The sequence below is a fragment of the Ostrinia nubilalis genome, chromosome 11 (genome assembly GCF_963855985.1).
Source record: "Ostrinia nubilalis chromosome 11, ilOstNubi1.1, whole genome shotgun sequence".
Classification (NCBI taxonomy): Eukaryota; Metazoa; Arthropoda; class Insecta; order Lepidoptera; family Crambidae; genus Ostrinia; species Ostrinia nubilalis.
Genome location: NC_087098.1, coordinates 5777721 through 5803294, shown reverse-complemented (window position 1 = coordinate 5803294; position 25574 = coordinate 5777721). Strand labels below are relative to the sequence as shown.

The following is a 25574-nucleotide window of genomic DNA, read 5'->3' as shown; positions in this document are numbered from 1 at the left end:
TAATATGTCAAAATTGTTGGTTCTTAGGCGAATAATGTATGGAGAACGAACATTGTCCTTTTATCAAAACTCCTAATATAGTCATTAGGTAAGCAATTCTAGACCAACAAAAGACTAAAACTGTAACTCTAGGACTAACTTTACAATAACGAGACGACGATGATGTTCTTAACTCAATAAGTTAATTAAAATACCAGCAAATTTTGGCAATTTCCAGAGCAACAAAACATGGGTTAGGACCTTAAACTTGTTTAATCTGACGAAGTGAACTGACAAGAGGTCACACATCACAGACGATGTACACAAAGATAATAAATAACGTAATTGAAGTAAAGTCCGTAGACCAAATTATTTCAGTAATCACTTGGACGATTCACTTAAACCCGGGTGACCTACAATCATTATCGGGCGGGGCCCCGTCATTATCGAATTACGATATTAACGTAATTTTATTGATAACAATAGTTTAAATGTTCTGGTAACATAAAAGTAGGAAATAATGCGTTTAACCGGTTTGCACCTATGTTTTCGCTAAATAAACGTAATAGGTAATATATTTTACGACACGTAGCAAATCACAAATTACCGTAAAGTAAAGAAACGTAGCCAAGCGGATTCTCGTGGCAGATGACGTCTTTGGAAGATGTTCTAGCCAAGTACAAACTTTAATATTTTGGGATCGTGCAACTGGTGTTGGGGCCTAATTGGCGCGGTGTGTTAGTAATTAAGGATTTATATCCTTGGTTGTCAATTTTACGAAGAATACAGCAGATAAAGCCACAAAGGATGGGTTAGGTTAGGTTAGAAATATCAAAATTATATCGGAGACGCTGCCAGAAACAAAACTTTAGCAATATACATGTCAACGCGAAATTGTGAACTCCGTCAGTTTATAATATAACCCGTGAGATTGTAAGCTAACAGTGGGTTAGGTTAGGTTAGATTGTGATTTAACTACGTCAGATTATAATCTGACGGAATTCACAATATTACGGTGATATTAGGGTGGTCCTTATTCCTACGAAAAAAATTTTTTTTCTTATGTTTTGCGGGGCACCACGTAATTTGAATATATACCATATGAAAGTCTTTCATTATTATTTTTTTAATTTTTAAAAGACATTTAGGGGTCGCTACCAAGGTTTGAATTTTAAGTAAAAACAAAATCTGTATTTGTTAGATTCATTTATTTTTAAAGCCAAAGCCAAATAAAAATATTACAAAATTATTGTTGTTGTTATGAACTAAGATATTATGTACAATGTACATATTTGAATCAATTATTTTTAAGATATAAGAGTTTACTTGTTAGTATCTCGACGCGTCGGTTACCATGGTCGGTACAGAAGAGGGGTTGAGGGGAGAAGGGGACAAGAAGCGATTGTCTATTCTATCTATGCGATGTTCATTTGCACGTAAAATGTGATATAAATGTTACGGTCAAAGTGATAAATGTGAAAATTATGAATAATCGCCGGTTATTATGAATAATTACCGCATGATTTGGTAAATGTGATTAATATGAGGTCATTTATGTGTGTATAAAACTAAATAGGCGGCTTAGGGGTGGCCCAAGGGCCACCCCCGCCGCACCTTAACCTATTTTTCACTTTAAATCAAAACATTATGTTATAGGCATCATGGAAAAGTAATATTATGCAAGAAACATTCCAAACTCATTATGCCAAATTATATTAATATATGATATCAAAACGTTCAAAAGTTTGGCTGTACACGAGCACGTACACAAGATGTTGTTCTCTTTTATGAAATTTGTTAGTACTAAGGTTGAATTATTAAATAATCACTGTTAAATGTGATTAATTTATCACTTTTACCGCGACTGTCGGTAATTATTCATAATAACCGGTTATTATTAATAATTTTCAATTTATCACATTAACCGTAACATAAACACTTAAATAAAACATTTATGAAACCATGATTTAAGATTTTCAAAGCTTTTGTAAATATTTTGACAGCTGGTAGCGACCTCTAAATCTTAACTAAAAAAAAAAACAAAAAAAGCTAATTTCATATTTAGAGGTATATAATCGAATGAGAAAGTGCCCCGGGGATAATTCAAAAGTCGAAAAATAAGGACCACCCTAGGTGATATATTCTATATACATGTTCAGTATATTTGAGGAATATTTTTGGTTATCATTTAAGACTTCGAATACTCGTATACACTACAATTTATTTCCTTGAACGCACATTCCGTTGAACTTCTCAATACGATACGCAAATTAGAGATACATTGCGTGTCTCGATTATTATCGAGTTACGTCTCGGGTTAGATACGACCACAAATGTTGTGGCAATGACACCAATAGTCCAATACTATTACGATTTGTGTACGATAGCTGAACTTGTGCCATCCAGAAGTCTAATAGTTCTGCGATAGCTTTGACTTTGATTTATCTATCGATCTAATTAAATTGAAGTCCACTTTCAACTCCGAAGTCCAAACAAAGGATAAGAGACTTTGTACAAGTACAAGTAGTTTTAGTATCTGTACCGCTTCAGTGTGTGTCTAATTTATAAGTATGTCTACACTAACTGTCACGAATTTGTATATTTGTATTCCAAATACATTTTATGCCATTATTAAAATATCTACCTTCAGGACAACCAAGTTGTCTGGAGGATGCCCTATAACCATTCAGTTCTCCATTTTCTCGAAATGTGAGCATTTTTAAACATGAATATTTAATTTTAAAGGTTCAACCAAACCAACGCGTGCAGCTTGCGTAAGTAAAACTAACGAGATGCAAACATAATAGACCTGATTATTACCCACTGAAGCATCTTTACGTCAGTCTGGATTTATAGCATTAACGTCTGACATACAGTAAAAGACATCTTGACACACTTAAACATGTCTCGAATACTTACTTTTTAAAAGCAAAATGACCCCTAATACCATGTGCGAAGAACTACGAAACCTTATGTTTACTAATTTTATCACTTCGGTAAAGACTTTTATCGAAATCGAAATCGGGTCAAACTAATTCGTTAACTGATATCCGATATCAAGAAAGCGATAATAGTTGTGATAAACCTAACACAGAAGCACCCAAAAAAGTAGGTCCAATGAAAGAAAAATTACCTACTAAAAATGTATCCAAGAATAAAATTATTTTTCATTTTTTAGGAAAAAGAATCTATAACCCTAAAAAAACTGCAAAGTTTTGAAATAGAATGTGTAAAATATGTAATTTAAATAAAATTATTAAAAAATAGGAATAAACTTCATATTATTATCCTTCAAACGATTTTGTTTGATATGTAATTAATAAATAAATATCCTTGAACATTTTACACTGCGCCTCTAGTCCCAAACTAAGCAAAGCTTGTACTATGGGTACTAGACGACGGATATAAACATACTTAAATACTTTTTTTTGTAAATACATACATATTATACATAGAAAACACCCAGACCCGTCACAGAAATTAAAATTCATCATTTCAATTTCTGCCCGGCCGGGAATCGAACCCGGGACCTCTCGGCATAGTAGTCCGTTCTGAACCACTACACCAACCGGCCGACAACTATCTATCATTATGATGGAATCAATTTGAAGACGCACACATCAATTATTAATTTATCTAGAAAGAATGTGTCTTCTGAAAGAGAATAGAATAGTACGTAGGTACATTCGTTTCAGCAAAATGACTTCCACTGCTGGACAAATAATAATATATTAAAACATAGAGAAGCCGTTTTTCCTACCTAGATCCTCTAAAATTCTATCTAAATATACCTAAAAACGTCTGATTGACACAGAATCGGCTCTAGACATATCGATCCCCATAAAAAGGTAGAACACGAGCGAACATTCTCGATTTCCATCCCACCGTCATTAGCCGATCGAATAAAACAATATACTTCGAACAAAAACAGTGTCAAGTGAAGACGAAACAATCCATTAACTTTGTAACGTTTGCAGAGCTTGCCGGTTAATTTTTTACATTTGCGACATCAACACTGGACCACCCAGATTGTAAAGCACTAGTGAGGTTCCTTGGATTTACTTGTCAATCAATTAATATTTTTGTTACAATCACAATAAATAGACTAAAACCACAGATGTAAACGTATTTTTTTTTATTGTTGTAAAATATACTTCCGAGCAAAAGTATGGAATCACCCCCTTTTGTTTTGTTCCAGTGATCTTAAGAAACTTTTTTTTTTTCATCTTGATATGTCTAATGTGATCACACACCATAATAAGAAGTATTAATTTTTAACTTCTTAAAAAATATGCTATGATTCCATTCAAGAACAATCGCGTGTTTGTTTTTCTTAGCTACAATAATTTTATTAATAATAACAAATAACTTTGGTAATAACTGGCGCATTGGACAGATGTTTTAATTACAGCAATTAAATGAGCAACAATATGATAAGCGTCATATTATTAACTATCAGTTTGTTTAGAAGTTTTCGCTGATAGAGATTTTGTGTCAGTTTGATTTTAAAAATTAAGTGACTTTAAAGAAGATGCTCTATAAAAAAATATGGTGCAAATACATAATATATTTATTTTGTTTTTATATGTATGTATAGAAACTAGCGATTCGCCACTGATTCGCACAGGTACAATGTATAATACTTTCTTGAATCAATCTCTATAAAAATCCGCATCAAACAAAATCCGTTGCGTAGTTTTAAAGATCTTTAAGCATACATAAAGACAGACAGACAGCAAAGCGACTTTGTTTTATATATGTAGTGATAGTGAAGAACTCATTAATAGTGACGATTTGGGTTCAAAAAAACAAGTTTCATGGCTGATAAAATTTAAGCTTCTCTATTGAGAATATCCTTCTTCTTCTGCCTCGCCTTATCCCGTTACATGGGGTCGCTTTCCCGATCATGCGCCGTCTCTACTTAGAATAGAAGTGATATTTTTTAAGCTAACTGTACTCATAGTACTCTTACTACAGCAGGTACAATCTAGTTTGTTATCAGAGAAAGGTCGGATCCAATTGAAATTGTGTCACTATCAGAGGGGTCAACCACACATAACATGTTGGGGCAAAATAACAGTTTTAATGAACTGTGAAATAAAAACTTTAACTTTTTTTTCGTTACACTTATGTAGAGTAAATCATTTGCTAGGTGTCAAAATCAGAATACTTGGCTGATCAGTTTTCATCTTCTATTGCTAGGTAGGCACTGTCTTATTTGCATAGGCATATAGATTTTGCATATAGATGCAAAGCATGCCACTGTTGGGCACTGGTTTCCTTGAAATGTTTTCCTCGGCCAGTAAAAATCTACTTCCTTAATAATCCAGGCAAGATGTGAATAGAAGAAAATTATATTTCATAATTTTTTCAATGTTTTAATTTTTGCTTCGTGTCATTTACTTGAAGCTCAATATTTGTTAACTTATTTTTCCCACTGTTTTAGTTACATAATGTATGAATTATCGTATAAAAACATCTCAACAGTCTCTAATTTATCAAAACAAATAACTTACAATAGAATACAAGTGGTCAAACCTTAATTAGTAGCAAAAACCGTACGATTATACAAATGCAAAAGTTAAAAGGACAAAAATAAAAACTCAAGATCAATTAAAGTGTTATTTTTATAAAATACAAGAATAAACTCTTCAAAACATTAGGTGAAATAAAAAACGGAACTGACTGAAGTGGAATCAAAACTATTTTGTATTTCTTAAGGTCAGGTAGACGATGAAAGAAAAAATAAAGATGTTAAAAATATATAATTTATACTTGTATGAAACAGACTCACAGTCATGTAAGAAGATGCTTTTAAAAAGCATTATTTAATTAGTTAAAACCAAAAACAATATTAACTATAATATGTGCACTTGTTTTGGTTTAAATATTACTCGTGGAGCTCTATCGTTCCAATCGATATAAATAAATTGTAGTTTGGTTATACCTTTCTTTCTATCACATACTCGTAATATAGTCCAGTCAATAAAGCATTATAGATGGAAATCCGAGGAACACAATTTCTGACTTCGGGACTTTATTTAGACTAGTTAGGAGGTGAACATAGCAAAAGTCCCCGCCCTTAGCCCTTGAGCCGGCGGGGAGAGGGGGGTTTAAAGGTACCACTTTTCGGTTTTTCGCTTAATCCTCGGAAACTATGCGTCCTAGTGACATGGCTACTATGAACCAAAAAAAGCTTATTCAATTTGCTACAGGTGAGATAGTCAAGTTTTTCTGTATCTTGTATAGTTTTCGCGGCATCTGCTCTAGAAGGTCTGTAATATTGGAAATTTTATTTTTGTCTTACATGTCCCCATCAGGAGAAAATCGACTAATACAACATTGAGGAAACATTATAGACAAGCGGGAGCATGTTAAGCCTAGTTCCAGGGAGGGGACTGCACCGTGCGTATATTTAGACGAACCACTTGGAGCCACTTTTGACTCCTCTTCACTCAAAAACTACTGTGCATTAACATTTCAAATTTGGCTCATGTGTTGAGACTTGCAAGATAAACATCAGCTTCAAATTTCATAAATATAACTCAAACGGTTCTTTAGGTATTGACGTCCAAAAATCTACATGTTTGACCTATAGACCGAATTCTAACCACTTCCAGATGACCTTGAAGGTTCAAATTTGGCATCCAGATAGGTAGTTGTGTAAGTACAAAGGAACAAATAAAAAACCAGTAAATTTTAACATTTCACAAGTGATAGATAGATTTTAGTGTTCTAAATGTCGATTTTTGGACGTCAATACTTAAATAACCGTTTGAGGTATATTTACGAAATTTGAAGCTGATGTTTATCTTGCATGTCTCAACACATGAGCCAAATTTGAAGTGTTAATGCACAGTAGTTTTTGAGTGAAGAGGAGTCAAAAGTGGCTCCGAGTGGTTCGTCTAAATATACGCACGGTGCAGTCCCCTCCTTGGAACTAGGCTTAACATGCTCCCGCTTGTCTATAATGTTTCCTCAATGTTGATTTAGTCGATTTTCTCCTCATGGGAACATGTAAGACAAAAATAAAATTTCCAATATTACAGACCTTCTAGAGCAGATGCCGCGAAAACTATACAAGATATAGAAAAACTTGACTATCTCACCTGTAGCAAATTGAATAAGCTTTTTTTGGTTCATAGTAGCCATGTCACTAGGACGCATAGTTTCCAAGGATTAAGCGAAAAACCGAAAAATGGTACCTTTAAACCCCCCTCTCCCCGTCGGCTCAAGGGCTAAGGGCGGGGACTTTTGCTATGTTCACCTCCTAACTAGTCTAAATAAAGTCCCGATGTCAGAAATTGTGTTCCACGGATTTCTCTCTACACCGTCGTTAAAGCATTCATTGACTGGACTAATATGAATCTAAATATTATGTATAATGTTATTGCTGGCCCGATTTAATTTGTTTTTTTTTTTTTCATTCCATTTTCAAATTCTAGGAACAAAAGAAAACAGTTCAATTTAGGCAGTGTTCAGATAGTCGCAATCAAGGGCAACCTACCTTAAAACCGAATCGATTATCCGAACGCATACCGATTATTATTCCGTTATTATTAAATAATAGGGCCTTAATGAGGGTGAATGCGTGTGGTATACCGTTTTTTGCAAACGGGAAGCTTTTGAGGTCTTTATTATTATATTTTTATAACAACTCAATTAGGAAGGCGCCGCGCCGCCCAAGTCGATTGATTTAATATAATTTCCGTCCCTCAAAACGCGATTTCGATGGACTCAGGCAAAAAATCAACCACTTATAAGATAACTATGAAGCGTGCTTTAATCGTCTGTCGATAATGTTGTTATTGTAAAATAATAACAAGCAGAGGTTTTCCATTTTAGATTATATTTTTTACATTTCTCTGACCTACTTCGGAGTAGCGTTATAGCCATTTAGCATAAAAACTAGGCCGTTTCATAACCTCACTCGGTACTTCGTCCGTTTTTTTACTGCACGTGATTTAAGCAAAACGCACTGGCAACCTCAGAAATTAAAAAAATGGAGCTTTATCTTTTTCAAAATTTCCATTTTCTTTTTTCTTTTCCGCTGCACTCGCAACGCTACCGTTATTCGGCCAGTCATATTTCTAACTTGTTGTAATTAAATTCGTTTATCAGCGGCTTTAAATCTAATTTTAATTAAAACGCGTCACATATTTCACGCGGTATTCGTCGGTAGGCGGTGCAACTCGCCCAAACTCGCTAACTCACAAACGTAAAAAGACCTGCCATTCATTTTGGAACTGTCTTCGTGAACTTAAGAAGCGCAGATCAGTCGATAGTGGCGATGCAGTATTAAATCGTTAAATTTAATATTGGCCGTGTAGTTTCTTTTATTGCTTCACAACTAAACGCGTATGCTAACACGGGTCAAGTGATTAATTTTTTTCTTCGGCAACAAATAAATGTTTATTCTCACGCGATTATTGTTCTTATTCGATTAATAGCTTCCCGGTCGCCGCTGATTTATTTATGGAAAGTGGGCTGTACTTGGTCTGTGGGCACTTTTGGAGCTAAATCACTTGTAATGGTATTTAGACGTTGGGCTTGTTCGGGAACTTTGTTGATGTGAATGTTGAATTACTAATGAGCAATTAAAAAGCAAAGTGGATTACAGTTCCAGACCGAGACTCGATTTTAAAACTACCCAAGCAAAGTTTTAGTGTGCACGATAGAGCGACGTATAGGAAAAAAAGGTTTGCTAGCAGCTTTAGGGAAGGCCCATACTCAGTGGACTGAGATAAGGTACGATGATATTGGATATGGGAAAATAAATCTTACGTGCGTATTTCCGTACTTACCGACCAAAATTATCGCAAACTTCAATTTAATCGGTTGATGCAATAAACCATCATTGTAGGTCATAATATCTTCGTTATTAATTACGTGTCCAAATGCTGATATGCAACTGTCACCCGTATTAGGTCAAACTAAGCAGTTACAGTGTACCGCAAGAAACTAAACCAATAGCAACCTTACGACATTGAGTTAGGGCCAAAAACGTTGACAGAACCTTTTTCTAGTGCGTTTGTAATGTGAACTTCAAGACTTGGCGCACGTACGCACATCACATTCTAATCCAAGAAACTGCTGACCTAATTAAGACAGTAACGATGTAGGTTTAAAGTTCAAAGTGGCATATCAAGGCACAATACTAAGGACACTTTTTAATTGGTAGCCAATCAATGAACCTGCATAATTCGATTCATCAAAATCTTATAATCGATTTAGGGTTCATAATAATCCCGTCTGCAATTTCATCAGAAGCATCGGATAATATACCCTTAGGTACTTATAAATACGATATTATAAAAAGAGGTGTGTTAACAATGGGGTTTTTTCATTAATGTTGACATTAATAATATCTATTGATTTCAATTAAGTTTCTCTATCATAGAGTACTTCTAGTAAAGTACTAGTTAAATTGGTACATTAGCATTATGGCATTAGTTACTTTATAAGGTGTTTTTATATTTGCAAGTGCTTCTTACATATCATTCGAAATAAAACAAATGCTAAAATTACCTTTTACTTAGAACGATCGTCTTTTGTTTCCTATACATAGTTCATCTGAAATGGTCTTTGAACTCGAAGAATCTGCGATAATTCTTGAACAAACCACAAACGTGCAGACAAAATAAAAGGAGAAAACACGCTTTATTTAGACAAGCGTCGCGCTAAAAGTTGCACACTCTTACGGCAAATATTAAGTAATGCGAGAGAAATAAGTATTACATATTCGCGAATGCTTTCGCCGATAAAAGGAAAAACTAAAAACTAGTCGAGTGACGAGTTAATTGGGGATCCTTGTTGCAAAAGGCAATAAAAAAGAGAAAAGAATAGAGATTTATAGTAGAGACGCCGAAAACTTTTTGCGCTTTTTGTCGTCAAGAATTCAACCTTTTTATCGGAGTGGACATGTTTTACGGCATTCAATAATACATCGAACATTATCACTTGAGACAAGTTTGCGTAATTACCAGCTTTATTGAGATGTGTTGAAAGGACCAACCGACGTTGATGTTTATGTTTGTTTTTTATTTTTTCAATAATAATTACAAGATTAAGCATAAAAGAAAGATTATCTGTTATTTTAAAATAAATGTGTGCACATTATAGCGATTTAAGTTAAGAATTATTTTTTTTGTTCCCCTACATAAAGTGTTCTTATTCATAATAATAGACAAAGCAAACTAATGTGACCTTTACAATAACTTTTCCATTATTTTGAATCGAACGACCTCTGTCCTTCGTCAGTCCATAAATGCTCTAACTAAAGGCCTGAGCTATCCAAACAGACCATTAATAATTCAGAAATCAATAGAAAGTAAGTAGTAGATATTACTATACGTTGAATAAAATGAAATAAGAATACGTAGGCCACCAACTACGCACTTCATACGTCATTTGCGCGTTTCAAAGTAATATGTAATATGGGCGTAAACAAATCACCGGATATTATTGAAACGTCATAATATAGGTAATTTAAAGCAATATAAAATCGCATCAATAATGTGATTAATCCGGCATGACAAATTTTATTTAAACAAATTATTTTAAATATTGTTGAAAAGACAAGAAAGTGCCTTTTACAAAGAAAAATATGTTTCTTTTCTTTTAATATCGCTTCTTTTTTCATACGCAATGCGTGGCATTCCGTCATTTTACTGCTATTATATCACACAATTTGTTTTAAGCACTATAAAAAGGCAAGAAAGTGCATTTTACAAAGAAAATTTTGTTATTTTCTTTGAAGTATTGGTTCTTTTCGTCATTCACAAACGCGTGGCATTCCATCATTTCACTGCTACTATATCGCTGGACCGTACCTGTGGTGACTGGCCGTTGACCCCAGTATTGACATATTCCTATAGTTTCTCACGTCTAGCTAGCCCTAAGCCAATCGCCTTTGTAAAAACACTATTGTTATCCCTGAAAAAGAGTTACTCTAATTTACTGACTAGTTGATTCTAACTCTAATACTTCAGTAGCATCTGTCTGTTAGACAAATTATAGATATTATTATCTAATTTCCCTATCCTACTAATTCTACTAATATTATAAATGCGAAAGTTTGGATGTCTGGATTTTTTATACTCTTTCACGCAAAAACTACTGAACGGATTTTGATGAAACTTTACAGTATTATTGTTTATAACCCAGAATAACATATAGGCTATAATTTATGACGATCTGTGACAAACTAAATTTCACGCGGGTGAAGCCGCGGGCAAAAGCTAGTTATGAAATAAGACTCAAAACTAATTTCAATCTCAATGATGAACTCTGTTCTAAATATCGAAATTCAACCAATAAATTGCCTTAATCTATGCTTGACTTGTTCTGTAATATGCACCTTCTTACATAATATCTTGCAGTAACTGATGCTAATACAATGCACAATAAGTAAACACCTATTGTTTAGTAACAAATAAGCGCTTTCTCAATAAATCAATTGTTGTATCCTGTACCGCAACACTTATCTGCCATAGTATGTCTATCAACGATACTTGATTGATAAGTTAGTTCATTATTTACTCGTTTACTAACTGAAAAAATAATAGTAAACCTTGAGTTCAAACAATGCTAATCGCGTTGTAATCAAAGGAATGTATTGATAAAGGTATTGAGGATGTTAGATTTTAATCTATTTTTCTAATCAGGGACAGTTTCGCCATACTAAATGTCTATCTTATGAATGTTTCGTATAGTAAGGTACCTACGTGATTTACCATTCCCCTATGCAAATAGACATCTCAGGACAAAAAAAAACACTGCTCAGTTGTCAGTGTTAAGAAAACTTTGAAGGACAAAAAACTGGTCAATAATAATATGAAAACTTTGCAAAACTAAAGAACACTGGCCAGTAATAAAACATCTTTAAAAGACAAAAACACCGGCCACTAACATGAAAACTTTAAAACAAAAGAGCACTGACCATTTAAAATTTTGAAAATCGAACGAGCTTTCCAGTAATAAAGGTACTCACACTGGTCGTTTCCATCGGAGTGGGCCATGACGGTGCCGTTTGGGAACACGTTGACGTACCGGTGGGAGCACTGGCTGAAGAGGCGCACTGAACGGACCATCGACGGCACCGCACCGCAGATCACCACCTGGATGTTAAATGAGGTTATTTCACCGAAAATTCAATTAAAAAGTCACAAAGCCTTTAAAAGGCCAAAGCTGACAATAACAATAAATAACCTGTGCTTTTTATATGGAGTTTGAGAGATTTTTGACATTTGTCAAAGTTAAAATAAGATGGTGCAACTCAGCCTAAGACTGAGTCGCACCATTTTAAATTAAGAGTAACAATAACCATAACCGGTGTTTTTGTATAGGTGACAGACTTGTCGTTTGTTATAGTTAAGTAAAATTGTACAACCCATTCAACAATCTCAAAGTAGGTTTTTAAGATAAATTCAAATCGCACAAATCATGTTGGTACTTGATCTTCATGGTGGTGCCATGTATGGTATGCAATTTTCTTTCAGCTGTGTGTTGTTGTGTTTGGAGATATTTTCATTGCTTCGTTGATTGTCTCGATTATTATAACTGTTGAATATTTACTTCCGAAAGCGGATGTGCATATACTCGTAGCTTATAATTTTTGTGAAAAAGTATATTCCAAAAATCACTTTCGTCCTTGACATATGGCTATATTATGAGGATATGTCTTTTTAAAATTCAAATATCTTTTGACCTAGATCATACACTTATCTGAAACATCAAAAACATTAAGTAAACCAGATCAATGCTGAAACATGATGGGCGTGTGTACAAATGCAGCGGGACTAATTCCATTGCCATGTATAGGTCTATCTAAACGTAAGTACAAGCGTACAGCTAATGGTCATGCTAAATCAACTGCGATAACGCAGTGGGCTGTAAAACACTGATTTATGCCAGGGTTACTCACTAGTGCTGAGTCCGAACTGACGCCATAGATGACACAAAGGTGTTACGTTGGATACCTTCCGGACTTTTGAACAAAGGAGGTTATAAAACCACATGCGTCAATTTTTACGATGTAATCTGCATTCTAGGCGATAGACACGCACGGGTGAAGATGATAAGATTTCATTCTCTACTACTTCTCATTCGAGTTCGCACCCTGAGATGTATCAAAGAGTTGCTACTGGCGTCATGGCATGGCAGGAAAAAAATGGGGGCCAATGAAAATAATTATCAATATCTATTTTATTGTTTGTAGTCATAAAAGTACTTAAAGTTATAAATTGATACATTTTTATAGGCATTGTTAGTCAATATTTATACCGTTAACGTCAATAAAAATGATAACTTGCACAATACAAATACTAAAGTCGCTACCAACGAAGTGTGATCGAAATACGTATCAATCACCACACTGAACTCCGCGGTGGTCTGCCTATATCAGTGAAATCCTATCACACTAGCCGCTAGTGTTGATTGGTTTAAATTAGTTTCCTTATACTGTTACTGTGCTTTCTCCGGGTTTTAATGGCGCCTGTTGTACCAACACCTCATTACGCAGATATTGATCAACGGCCTATCTCGTCGACCTCCTGAACTTCACGAACTGAACCACTGAATATTTACCAGTTAACCCTCAAAGCTACCACCCTTTTGAACTTCAATTAAGACCGCTGACAGCTCCCAAACGTTCCCAGGTGCTTAATTAGAAAAATTGAAATTCTATAGTGGTCTCCAACGGCTGTCATATTAATAAATTGTCTGTTAATTTACATAAGATTATTCAATGGTCATCGAAACGTCAAAAGAAACACTTTCACAATCTCTGTGGATTTTGTAATAATTACTAGAACCGACCATTCCAAGCAGTACAATAAGGAAACAATCGATCGTTTTAATGGGTCAACCGCGCTGAGCTAATCCGTCGGGCTGGGGTTCATTCTTTGGGGCACACACAATTTTACATTCTATTTTATTGTCTACAAAAGTTAATTTTTCTTTCTGATCATTTGCTTTTATAAGACCTTCTGTAACTGCTGCTGCGGTGTCATATTCAAGTGGGAAAGCATAGGCTACCGCGACGCGGTCACTATTCAGCCATATTGCGTTTCACGGCGACTTTTTGTAAACAATACCTGGATTTGACTTTTAAGGAATGCTACCCTTAATTTGCTTGAACAGCGTAAAAGGTTCCAATACAGTAAACATTTCAAAATGTTAGGAAACCCATTCGACTAATAAACACAATTATAACACGTCAAAATAAACTATAAAGCTAACGATCATACGTCTAAAATAGTGTTAATAATTATGTAAATAGAGTTACAGAAATATGCATAAAAGCGTAAAGTCCCGTAGCACACATATAAAGCAGTAAATTTTTATGCAGATTTTATATGACTGGTCACGTCGGCTTCGCTACATGTGATTTTAATTATATTTACAACTGTTTGTGAGTAAATAGCAGCATCTTTATCTCAATTAGTTCCAGCAATTAAACTTTGTGCAGATGATTTTGTTGAGACTAATAATTATGCTAGTTGATGAAATAATTACTCTGTCAAAAACAGAAACCAGCGGAATTTGTTGTAAAGATAAATTACGATGGTTTGCTTTAAGGCCGGGTAGCAGAGAAAATGGCGAAAATGAGGTTTTCATTTTTCATTTTTGAGGTACTAAACAGTAAAATTAAAAGCTAAGATTTTTATTGGGCATAGTTGAGGATATTTTCTAGGGCTATTAACGGATGGAAACACGATTTGATGAAGTTGACTCGATAGAATAAATTCCCAAAGTTACCTCTATTCGTTTTCTATTTATGGTTTTATTTTTAAAATAAGCGATTTGAGATTCTAAATCTTTTACTAAACTAAAGTTCAGAAATAACTTGAGGGCTTTTAACGGATGAATTTTTTATATTGCGTCTTATTTAGTTACTATGTTAAAAAATATGGAAAAAATCGTCCATGACGGCTTGGACAATCTCAATCAGTCGCGCGGTGGCGCTTACGGAGGACGGACGCGTGTCAGTTTTTTGGCCGTGACAGTTCGCGTTTTGTCAATATTTTTGACAATGATGACTTTGATGAGTCACAGTATAATAATATCAGTGTTACTGGAGAAAGCTTAAATTTTTGATAATTAAACATTATCAATTTTGTCTACCTATTGAAATTTAAATCGTTCGCATTCTTTTAAACGAAGACTCTACTCATGATACATAGTACATTCCTCAAATATGAGACAAAACCAATGAGTTAAAATTACATTTTAATAGTACCTACATACAATCGTCTTACACTCTTTAGAAGAGCACACTGACACAAATAAATAATAAAAAATACTGTCTAAGGTCTGTAGCTAAAGGTCTAAGCTGTAAGATAGAAGAATCTTCTAGCCAAAAAGATGGCAGATGCAGCAGATGTCAACGGATTTAAAACTGGAGTTCATGTGACTCCTTGTAGACTTGAGTGTCTAGAGCGTCCCTTCCTCCACCATGCGTAAGAATTTTCACAAAAATACTGTCTAAGGTCTGTAGCTAAAGGTCTACGCTGCAAGATGGAAGAATCTTCTAACCAAAAAGATGGCAGATGCAGCAGATGGCAACGGATTTAAAACTGGAGTTCATGTGACTCCTTGTAGACTTGAATGTCTAGAGCGTCCCTTCCTCCACCATGCGTAAGAATTTTCACAAAAATACTGTCTAAGGTCTGTAGCTAAAGGTCTAAGCCGTAAGATAGAAGAATCTTATAGCCAAAAACATGGCAGATGCAGCAGATATCAAAGGATTTAAAACTGGAGTTCATGTGTATCCTTGTAGTTTTGAGTCTCTAGAGCAGTGGTTCTTAACCTTTTAGTCATGAGGGACCATTTTACCAAATTTCTGTCTTGTCAGGGACCACCTCATAATCGGTCAAAACCAGTTTGACTGCAAAAATCAGTTAAAAGTGGTTTTGACCAAGGTGTGCAAGTGCACATCGTGGACCACTTGGAATGCCTCCAGGGACCTCCAGTGGCCCGCGGACCACCGGTTAAGAACCACTGCTCTAGAGCGTCCCTTCCTCCACCATGCGTAAAAGTTTTCCAAAAATACTGTCTGAGGTCTGTAATAAAAGTCTAAACTGCAAGATAGAAGAATCTTTTAGCCAAAAACATGGCAGATGCAGCATATATCAACGGATTTAAGACTGGACTGGCACCACCTTGCAATGTCATCCTCTCATTGTTATCTGTAATGTAAATTATTTTTAAAATTTATATAAAAAATAAAATGTTCGTTTTATTATTTCAATAATCTGACCTCTCAACTCAACTACACTACACAAACACCTTTGTTCGCAACTGTACTGACGAAACCTCGATATTATACCGTTCATTTAAGATGGCAAGCTTTTTGCTGCGGTAATGCACTCCAGGTAACCGTGTGTGATGCTTATTGCTCACAGTGATTTTCGATACAGAGCCCCGTACATACGTTATACATAAATTATGGAAAGAAAACACCCAGACCAATACAAACAAATATGTATGCAATTTTAGTATGATATTTTTATTTATTAATAAACAAAAAGACTGAACAAAATTGATGCGTGTACTGATTAATGTAATTAACCACATGCAAAGCTTTGTGAATTGCAACAACTATAATTTATTATCCAAGCTCTAAATAATCGCTACTACGAGTAACTGATCATAAAATGTTTTTCCAATCGCTCAAGCTCCCGAGGATCTACCGATAGGTCGGGTGACGTAATCTTGAAATTCTTTTAGCCGGCGCGGAACTTCCGGAAGGTCGGGTGACGCCACGCCTCTTTGAACCGTGTTTACTTTGGTAGTTATATTATACAGGGTGTTAGGTAAATGGGTATATGAGCCGACACTAGCCCATGTTAACATGGGCATATAAATGGTATGGTGAAGTCAGAAAATTAATATCTTCATTTTAATTATTTTAATTTTCATACAAATCGGATTTTATGAAATTTATTTTGTATGAAAATAAAATAAAAAAAATGTTGATATCAAAATTCTGACTTCACCATACCATTTATATGCCCATGTTAACATGGGCTAGTGTCGGCTCATATACCCATTTACCTAACACCCTGTATATTTATTCGATTCTAAAATATATTCCCAAAAATTTTGAAAGTTGTTTTAATTTGTATCACTTGGATATGATTTGTATTAGAAAGTGCTGTGAGTGTGACGCTTGAACGGAAGGAAGTCAACCTAACCTAACCAACTGCGTATTTCTAAACTGCGTATTTCTATACTGTGTAGCCGCGAGAGCTCTTTGGCGCGCTGTCTTCGGCGAAGTATTGCGCGCGCAGATTTTGACAGCGCGAAATACCTACTTTAGCAGAAATACCAAGCCTTAAGGTAAATTGGGGATAAACCAAGTTAACGACTCATTATGAGTATGATGCGATGAGATTATGCTCAATGCATTATTTTCGGCTGTTGTTCTGTGTTTTAAGGTGCAATAAAATTTTAACTTAAGTGAATGGTTTGCAAAGTAAATTACCTACCTACTATAAAAAAAATCAGCTCTACATTGTTTAAGCTCAAAATATTATTTTCATTACTTTTCTACGTAACGGTGGTATAATATTATTGAACGACAAAATGTGCTCTGCAAGGCACAGCATAATTTGTTCTTTTTGAACAATTAAGTTGATTGAAGCTTGTAAAATCAGTTATCAAGTTGTAACCCGTAGAAATAGAATGATGGAATCAGCAGTAGGTATTTCGTTCGTTTGTTCGTTTCAGCCGAATGACGTCCACTGCTGGACAAAGGCCTCCTCCAAGGTTTTCCACAATGAACGGTCCTGCGCTGTTCGCATCCAGGCTCTTCCCGCAACCTTCACCAGATCGTCGGTCCACCTAGTAGGAGGCTTGCCCACGCTACGTCTTCCAAGGTATTTACAAGTAATTATCACTTACGATCTGTAAACATTTCCGTACAATCACTATCTCCAAATTAGCAGTTCAGTGCATTATCGGAGGTCACTCCAACATTGTTTATCTCGAGTTAGTGACGCCCGACCGCAGGCTATTCACGACAAGTGTATCGGAAATCTTCACAGCGTGTGAACATCAAACATTTTACTAATCTATTGATTTTGTCTACGAAATTTGAAGGTTCGTTATACTGTTATTAACATCTCAACAAGAGGTACGAGTATGCATGATTTACTTTATTTTTGTTGGAGGTCATGCAAATGCATCCTACGATTTTTGTCATCTCTATGATACTTAAGTTACTAATTATGGTACTGACACTTTAGGTAGGTATGTAGATTTGCTATCCAAAAAAAAAATCTTTCTTTAGCTGTTAGTGGTAGGGTTAATACTGAGACCGTGACTGAGACGTGTAAAAGTGCTTTTTAAAAGCCTACTTGCAAAAATAAATGACTTATGAGTTTTGAAAGTTAAGCTATTTTTACACTAATTCCCTACGATTTTTATGTGATAATTAATAGACTCGATACAAGGATCCCAACGTGAGTGTCATCAAAATAAACGTGCCTAACTTAAACGAGTAAAGTGTCTGAATCTTCATTTGCCTTTTCGATGTGCTAATTGTGAAACCATAAGGGTGGCTTATATTTTATGGTGCTTTTCCTCCTCCAAGCGATTTGACTTCTTAGGTGTTTATTTTTTCACAATATTCACACGTGATTTTTACCTAACAATCGTATCAATCATTATGGCGCTACGAATTTATAATATAATCTAAAATTTCCTTAAATAAGTGCATATTATAAGATAGCTTATCATACTTGCATTTTTTATTTCCTCAGCTCAAGGATTAAATTCGTTACCTTAGCTACAAGATATTATATCATTTCGGTGGTATTTTGTTTATTAAATAATCAAACTAAATAAAATATAAATCATATTAAAGACGGCCTAGATAATTCGTCACTCGATCGATCGTTCGCAAAGTTCTGCTTGCATCCGAATCTCGAACACAATATTCGCGAAACAAACATTTTGGCTGAGTTGCACCACCTAACTTTGACCGTTACTATAACGATAACCGAGTTTGACAGATTTTTGACGTTTGTCAAAGTTAAAGCAAGATGGTGCAACCCAGCCTTAATGACATACCTACAATCTAATGCCAGAGATTTGTAAATATAAACTGTGTTCACGAAAAGAACTCTTGATTCGAGAAAGAACGAATGCTTGCAAAACATTGTTACTCAATGGTTCTTTTAGTCTTTTAAAAAGCACTGTTCCTTAAAATTCTTACGCCAAATCAAAAACATATCTCGTTAGTCCGCATTTTTGACCAAATCCTTTCCTGTCTGATAATACATTTTACGTTCACAATAAAATCAAAATGTAAAGAATGTGCTTATATTTTCATAAAACACCTTTATTCGTGCCATATCGGCCCACTGTTGATTTTTTCGGTCACCATTTGATTGGCTGAACGGACCAAAGCGACATAAAAGTGCGACACCTAAGCAATGTGTCTTTTTATTCTAAAGCTAAACATTCAATGGGCGATAAGGCAAATGAAGTAGAAACTAATTTATGTTCAATATTCAATAAAGGCCAAGGAAAAGATCGAGAATTTATTAAAAACTAGCGGCCGTCCGCGACTTCGTACGCGTGGATCCCATTTTACCCCCTTCATCTATCTTACGCGGTTTAGATTTTTTCATACAAATGTTTTTTCCCGCTAACTCCCGTTCCCGTTGGAATTTTGCAATATCCTGTTGTAACTAAGCTTTAAGTTTACTAAGGTACCTGCATGCCAAATTTCAAGCGTCTAACTTAAGCGGTTTAGATTTTTCATACAAAAGGATTTTCCCGCTAATTCCCGTTCCCGTGGGAATTCCTAAGTATACTATAACCTGCCCAGGAGTATGAAGAATAATTGTACCAAGTTTCGTTAAAATCCGTCGAGTAGTTTTTGTTTCTATAAGGAACATACAGACAGACAGACAGACAGACAAAAATTTTACTGATTGCATTTTTGGCATCAGTATCGATTACTAATCACCCCCTGATAGTTATTTTGAAAATATATTTTATTTTATTTATTTATTTAAAGACTTTATTGCACACACAACAATGTTCTGTACAAAAAGGCGAGCTTAATGCCATACGTCATTCTCTACCAGCTGACCTTGAGCAACTTGACCTTTTTATGTACAGAATTGACCTCTCTACAGATTTATTATAAGTATAGATATCAAGAAAATAATCTTGAACATTAACAACTCTTATGTCTAGTCTAGAGCCTTCTAAAACGACAAAGGATTGGGCTAAATGGCTTGCACCGACATTATGACGAGTAAGTATCCTTTTTAGAACGTAAGGTTTATTTTAAAATCTTTTATTTTCTATTCCTTGAATGTACGTGTAACCTTCTTTCACCAAGTGAGACCTATATCCAGTTGCATACAAAGTTAATGTAATTGTACGTTTAATAACCATATTCAATAAGGAAAATTTCTTCATTGAAGCGTATATTGTGGGGCAATCTCAGCAAATGATAGGGTCTCGCTAAACACCCGCCGGTGATGAGCTTTATTAGATACTTTCATTTACGTATTTATTATGGCCACTCGACTTTTCTTGGAAATATCGTAAGTGCGCTTACTACATTTCTTGATTTTCACGGTCAATATTAAGGTTGGCGTTTGAAATTGGTATTGATGTCTAAAGAAAATTTTAAATCTTGACTCAGTTTAAGAATTAGATACTAATCAAACGTATTCATGGCCACTCGACTTGACTTTTAGAAATATATTACGTGCACTTATTACATTTTCTTGATTTTCACGGTCGTTGTTGGCGTTTGCTACAGACATCGGCGGCTGGAGATTCCTACGGTCTTCTTACCAGGCCTACTCCGTAACGCCGTTTAGGTACGTAGTTTCAGTCCTGTCTGTCACTGTCGCTCATGATGGCATCTCTCTTTGCGTGAGAGGGATGGTAACATTCGAAACTTCGGATATCGTGTTTGAGAGTAGGCCGGCAGCGCATCAGACTATACATAGCTGTGGCAAAATAGTTCTTATTACAACTACATAAGATACCAATGTTCAGTAATATCCGGAATTTATTGTACCTACTTAAATATGATTTACACGATTTTGATTAAATAATCATATTCATAATATAATTATGCGTGTTCGATGTCAATATGATAAAGTTAATTCGTGTCACGATGTTAAAATGTATTTAATAAATATGAAAAATAATGAAAAATAAAACTGAAATGAATATCATGACGATTAAGTGGCAATTTTTGGCAATTTACACAAGTAATGCACAGATTATTTAATTTTATTTTCAAATTGTGTTCTTATTTGTAGGTATAGTGTTAATTAGTGTTATGCATAAAAGGACTATATCGAGTACTAATACTTACCATCAGGAGGCACAATATCTTCGCAGAGACGGCAAGCTGTGGTAACCTGAAACCAAAGAAAAATACATTTAATTGTTGGAAGAACAAGTACTAAGTAAATTAATAGAAAAACTAATAAAATAAATCTGAGAATGGCTATATCATCACTGGCCTCCCGATGGACGGACGACCAAATTCGAGTTCTGAAAAACCATGCTACAATAGATAAAGATTAATATCCTCTGAAATCTAATTCAGATTTTAGATAGTACCTACTGATACTATTGTTGAAAAAACCCTAATTCGATATTTTCCGCTGTCTAAACATTGGCATTTCTATTGCTGGAAAGTTTATCAGGACTATTTCCAAGTAAAGGAACTTTTTCCATCGTCTGTCATAGGTACCGCACTTAAACGACTGGTATCTTCAATTTTCTAAGTAAGCTTGTCTTCTCAGACCTCAACCTCAGATTATATTGAGGGCAAAAGTCATAGCCACATGTAAAACAAAATATTTTCAAAGTACTATCACAAACACAAATGGGAGGCGTACTGATCACTCATTGTCCTATCACTCAAGTCTCGCTTTACACATCAAACATGTAGACTAAGAGCTAGTGAACGCCAGACCTACGTCATTTTATAAAACCTGATACGTTGTCAGCGTATGCTTCCAATATAGGTTAGAATGTTGATACATCATGAAGTTTGGGTCATCGTGGCTTTGGCAGCTTGGTATAATATTTGGGCAATGATTAGAAGTTGTTTCCTCATCAGCCAGATAGTTTTGACCGTACTAACTCCTTGCCAGACAATCTTTTTAAGGTAGCTGCCAAAGCCACGATGACCCAAACTCCATAATGCATCAACATTCTAAGCTATATTGGGAGCATACGCTGACAAACTTTCAGCTTTTATAAAATGACGTAGGTCTGGCATTCACTAGCTCTTGGTCTAGTGCGAAAACACTTTTAACGCGTAATTATGTAGATTTATTTATTGCAACCAAATACATTCTGGCCGAACCACTTGGAAGTGGAAAGCGTAAACATGTCTAAGTGTGTTTGAGCTGTACTAAAACAGTTGAGATGGTGATTCGGAAGAATATGGACTATTGCAACCTTGAGAGTAGATGATTTGCTAAGCTTTGCGGAGAAAAGTTCGTTATTAAGTGAAAGCTTCTTCTCGAATTGTTGAATGGATTTTTTGCTGATTGATCATTACTTTTGTAAAGCTAAAAATGAATACATATTAAAACCACAATTTTCTCCATAAAGATTGCAACAACAAAAGTCAATATTATTACTAAAAAAAACATCTAAACATCTACTTCTTAAATCAGTTGAAGTGACAGCTCACCGTCCTTTCAGAAGCACGAAATATTATTTTTTCAGGTTATGTTTTAATGTCCTAACTAAACTGAAAAAAACTCGAGATTTTTTTCTGTTTCGCCTTGAAACTGAACCTAGGAACTCCGTATCGTGGAAATCTCTACACTAAACCTTTAGTTTTTTCTTACACAATGTTTTTAATGTCAACATTACACCTAACACAATAAACAAACCGCGTGCCAATGATCCAAATAGAAAATCGATAAGTGAGGCGATAACAAAACAGGTTGCAAATGAAATTGTGTTATATCGCTCTATCAATCATATGTAATCATACTGTCATTGTCATGTCACATAATATGATACCTAGGTATCAGTAGACACTACAAAAAGAGGGGGTCACGGGTCATGCAGGTAATCATTGTTAGATCAATGCGGACTATGACACTGGATTTAAACGTGTTATTGTTTGTACTACTAATAGTACAAATTGACAATGACAAAGTGGCGCCTTTTAACGCTAAGAGACAATGACATTTTACTGTTAAATAAAGTTTAAAAAAATCTAGAGCAGGTACAGTTGACAGCATAAATCAGAATACATTTTTTTAAGTACTGAGAAGTCGTTTTATTGAAAACTACAATCAATTTTTGATTACGCAGCGCAGCGTTACATTTAGGGCATGTAATATCGGAAGGTTTTCAATTCCGATATTGTATTCCGATATTAGATCTCAATATCGGAATTCCGATTTAATATCGGACTTGAGTTCATGTGCTATAAAATTAATATTTGGTTATATTCGTAAGAATTCTGGATTGTTTACAATAAAAGAATGATTTTAATAAAATCTTTAATTTCGTACAAAACAGCACTTCATAAAATTGAAGTATTTTAAAACCATTTTTACGTTATGGGTATCCATTGCATTTGTTTTTTTATGTGACAAAAGGCAAACGAGCAGACGGATCACCTGATAATGAAGGGTTACTGATAATGAGCCTATATGGACTAGCAAATAATAAAAGTGTTTTTGTAAAATCACAGGTATCAAACAAACTTTTACTCCTTCATTATATTACCCTGTTTTATGTTGGCGGAACGAATTTTAGAGTCATTCAAATCACGTGTTACAAAAATTGTAGAGAGTGGTAAAAAACTTGAATATGCTTGTAATTTGTTCCTTTGAATATCGATGTTCAACTCACAAAACCACTAGCCAGCCATATGTCAGCCATAAGACGTCCACAGCTGAACACAGGCTCCGATGCTGATTTTCACAATGGCCGGTTGGTGGAGGCCTGTATCCAGCGCCTTCCTGCTACCTTTATGAGGTCGTCGGTTCATTCACCTTGTGGTTATGAGTCCTACGCTGCGCTTTCCGGTACGTGGCCTACACTTCAGAACCTTGCTGCCTCATCGTCTGTCTGTTTTGCGTACTAAGGCAGAACCGTTGGAAGACCTTATCATAATGCTCGAAGACCTTAATCGAGTTTCCCAACAGGTAGGCCTTCGGGTGAATATGGAAAAAACGAAGCTTATGTCGAATGTCCATGTTGCTCCTTACCCAGTTTCGGTTAGGACCTCGATTCTCGAGATTGTTGACAAGTAAGTATGTCTATCTCGGACAAACAATCAGCTAGGTAGTTAGATGCAATTTCGAGAAAGAGGTAAATCGTCGAATACGAAGACGAAAGTCTTCAATCAGTATGTGTTACCAGTGCACAACGTGCTATGGAGAGGGATATGCTTGGTGTTTTTTACGAGATCTAATCAGAAATGAGGAGCTCCGTAAACTAAGGTCGCTGACATAGCTCGACGGATTAGCAAGCTGAAGTGGCAATGGGCAGGACACATAGTACGCAGAACTGACGGTCCATAGTCCAGTAAAATTAATGTTTGAAAGGGAGTTGAGATGTCGTTCTTTGTTGACCAAGTACCTATGTATATGGCAAATGCTAAAATTGATTTAGAACAAGTTAAATTAACCATAAATAGTAAAAATATTAAAATATTTGCAGTGGAACAAAAAGTGATGGTGAGAGACATGAGAAAATCATTGGTCTTTGCCAATCATGTACTTTGGGCTTTGTGGCAGGTTGTGGCGAGTTTAAACGGTTTTTTTAAAACCTCAATTAAAACTTTTATCTGATTCCGATATTACGATATTGGGTCGCTCAATATCGGAATTGAAATATCGGATCTCGCAGTCCGAGATTCCGATATTACGAGATTCCGAGATTCCGATATTCATGCCCTAGTTACATTGTAGTCAAAAAATTAGGAAAATCAATTAAAATGCATACAATTCCAAAACCGCCTAACAACAATACTTAAATAAATTCACCGTTTGCCCAGTTGAAATCAAAAGGCTAATGTAAGAAAAAAAAATTAATAGAAACCCTATTCCATCATAATAAAACATTGATTAAATTACAATTAACTGTTTAACGGTCGTAAGATGCGCAAGAGTCGATGTTTATCTTCACTTGCAACATTAGCCTTTGAAAATATTGTGAAATTAACGGGATGGTCACAATAATCACATTATTAACTATTAAGACATCAAGCCAGATTTATTCGCTCATAATTCAGAGTTAAGACAACGTGTTATCGATTTTTTATGTAAATCAGATCCTAATATTGGTGCAATAAATCAATGATTAAGTTTCAAACTCCAAGACGACAAGAACATCAGTACTCAATAAACTGCTAATATCTATTTTAGTATTTTTTTTCGTTATTAGTTGTTTGTATAAACTAGTTTTATTTTATTTTTTAAGTCCATACATTCAATACCTATTAAAACTAAATAGATTACTGATAATATTACTACAAATTATTTCAGCAATGTTGACTGCATATTATAGTTGTTATTGTGTACCTACTTGTTTAGAACTTAGAAACTATCTCTGTAATACCTATG

The 25574-nt window shown here is 35.0% G+C and overlaps 1 protein-coding gene across 3 annotated transcripts in view; it reads right to left on the bottom strand.

Annotated features, from left to right (window-relative positions):
• The window catches only part of LOC135076139 (uncharacterized), a 137629-nt gene that overhangs the window by 17420 nt on the left and 94635 nt on the right, over positions 1-25574 (bottom strand). For all 3 annotated transcript variants that reach the window (XM_063970607.1, XM_063970608.1, XM_063970609.1), the window contains 2 exons: positions 21338-21383; positions 11972-12098 (listed from right to left, as the gene is read on the bottom strand). In XM_063970607.1, coding sequence (XP_063826677.1) covers positions 11972-12098; positions 21338-21383 — 173 coding nt within the window. The remainder of the gene's footprint in view (positions 1-11971; positions 12099-21337; positions 21384-25574) is intronic.